The sequence below is a fragment of the Etheostoma spectabile genome, chromosome 5, assembly GCF_008692095.1.
Source record: "Etheostoma spectabile isolate EspeVRDwgs_2016 chromosome 5, UIUC_Espe_1.0, whole genome shotgun sequence".
In the NCBI taxonomy this organism is placed as follows: Eukaryota; Metazoa; Chordata; class Actinopteri; order Perciformes; family Percidae; genus Etheostoma; species Etheostoma spectabile.
In genome coordinates this window covers 18,141,637-18,142,796 of record NC_045737.1, presented here as the reverse complement: position 1 = coordinate 18,142,796, position 1,160 = coordinate 18,141,637, and the positions used below count along the sequence as shown (strand labels likewise).

At 41.3% G+C, this 1,160-nt stretch overlaps 1 protein-coding gene across 21 annotated transcripts in view; it reads right to left on the bottom strand.

The window, feature by feature from the left end:
- kcnt1b (potassium sodium-activated channel subfamily T member 1b) overlaps positions 1-1,160 on the bottom strand; it is a 70,146-nt gene that overhangs the window by 6,725 nt on the left and 62,261 nt on the right. For 10 of the 21 annotated variants that reach the window (XM_032515459.1, XM_032515460.1, XM_032515462.1 and 7 more), the window contains 2 exons: positions 549-611; positions 230-280 (listed from right to left, as the gene is read on the bottom strand). The exons of 6 other annotated variants lie outside the window; for them this stretch is intronic. In XM_032515459.1, coding sequence (XP_032371350.1) covers positions 230-280; positions 549-611 — 114 coding nt within the window. The remainder of the gene's footprint in view (positions 1-229; positions 281-548; positions 612-1,160) is intronic. 5 more of the 21 variants (XM_032515465.1, XM_032515468.1, XM_032515469.1 and 2 more) reach the window with 1 other exon arrangement.

The window sequence follows — 1,160 nt, the reverse complement described above, 5'->3', positions numbered from 1 at the left end:
GTTCCGCTCCACTCTTTAAGCCATACTCTGATGCCCTGCAGTACTCTAGCCAGTTGGAACGTCACCTCACGGAAACACAATGCAAAAAAGAACAGGTAGCGAGAGAGACAGTAGAGCGAGATAGTGAGAGAATGGCTGCTGATCTACCACTCATTCTAGCAGAACACACATACACGCACACACGCACACACATGCAGTAGAGTTGTGGTACTATGATCAAACAGCTAACCTGAAGGCCTGGTCCCCTCTGTATACGGGTGCTCTGAAATATCCTGCAACTCTGAGCAACAGCATTCACTGTTAACCTCAATATCCTAATTTGGTCATTTATATTTAACTGCCAACGTTATAATCAAGCAAAAAGGATTAAACTAAATAGAGAAAAAAAGTCTAAAAATGTATATACAGTACAGTATGTAGTTCTGCGGATAAATGCAGTGCACTAATCTTCAAAGGATGCTGGTGAAAGGACAAATTCCTTTCCCCTCAAGATAGAACGTAACCACTCACATTGTCATAAATGAGTTATAAACAGCACACAGAATTACCTTGCAAATATCCTAGATTTACTCGATTCATGACATCGCTCGCTGTGAGATTAGAAACATCCTCTACAAGCCAAAGGAGGGAAGACAGAGTCAGAGAGAGAGAGAGAGAGAGAGAGAGAGAGAGAGGAGGGGAACAGAGGAGGGGGAAACAAGAAAAATAAATAAATCAGGCAGGCAGCAAATGCATTTGAAGTTTCAAAAATAACTTGGAAAAAAAAGGTGAGAGTGATGCAAAGAAGCCATGCACCGGTGTGTGCACAGAATCACTTCCAAATTGTTCCTATGCCACATGTTGTGATCCTGTTGCAGTAATCCTCACTGACATTCATGGTTCATAAGATGATCTTGAGCTTTAAGGGTTCTTTCTGGAACGTATTTAATTGACACGTTACATCATGTTTAGTTAGTAATGTAGTTAATGTAAAGTGCAACACATCTGGAGCATGATTCTGCTTTTGTTTTGAAGCGTGAAGCTGGGAGAAGAGAAAGACTAAAGAAAAGAAAAAGTACAGAAGTGAGCAGATAAGAGTGCAGGCAATTGCAGTTTGTGATCCAATGCAATTGAGACAAGGTTTAGTGCTGCTGCATCTCCATGCGTGACGTGTTCACATC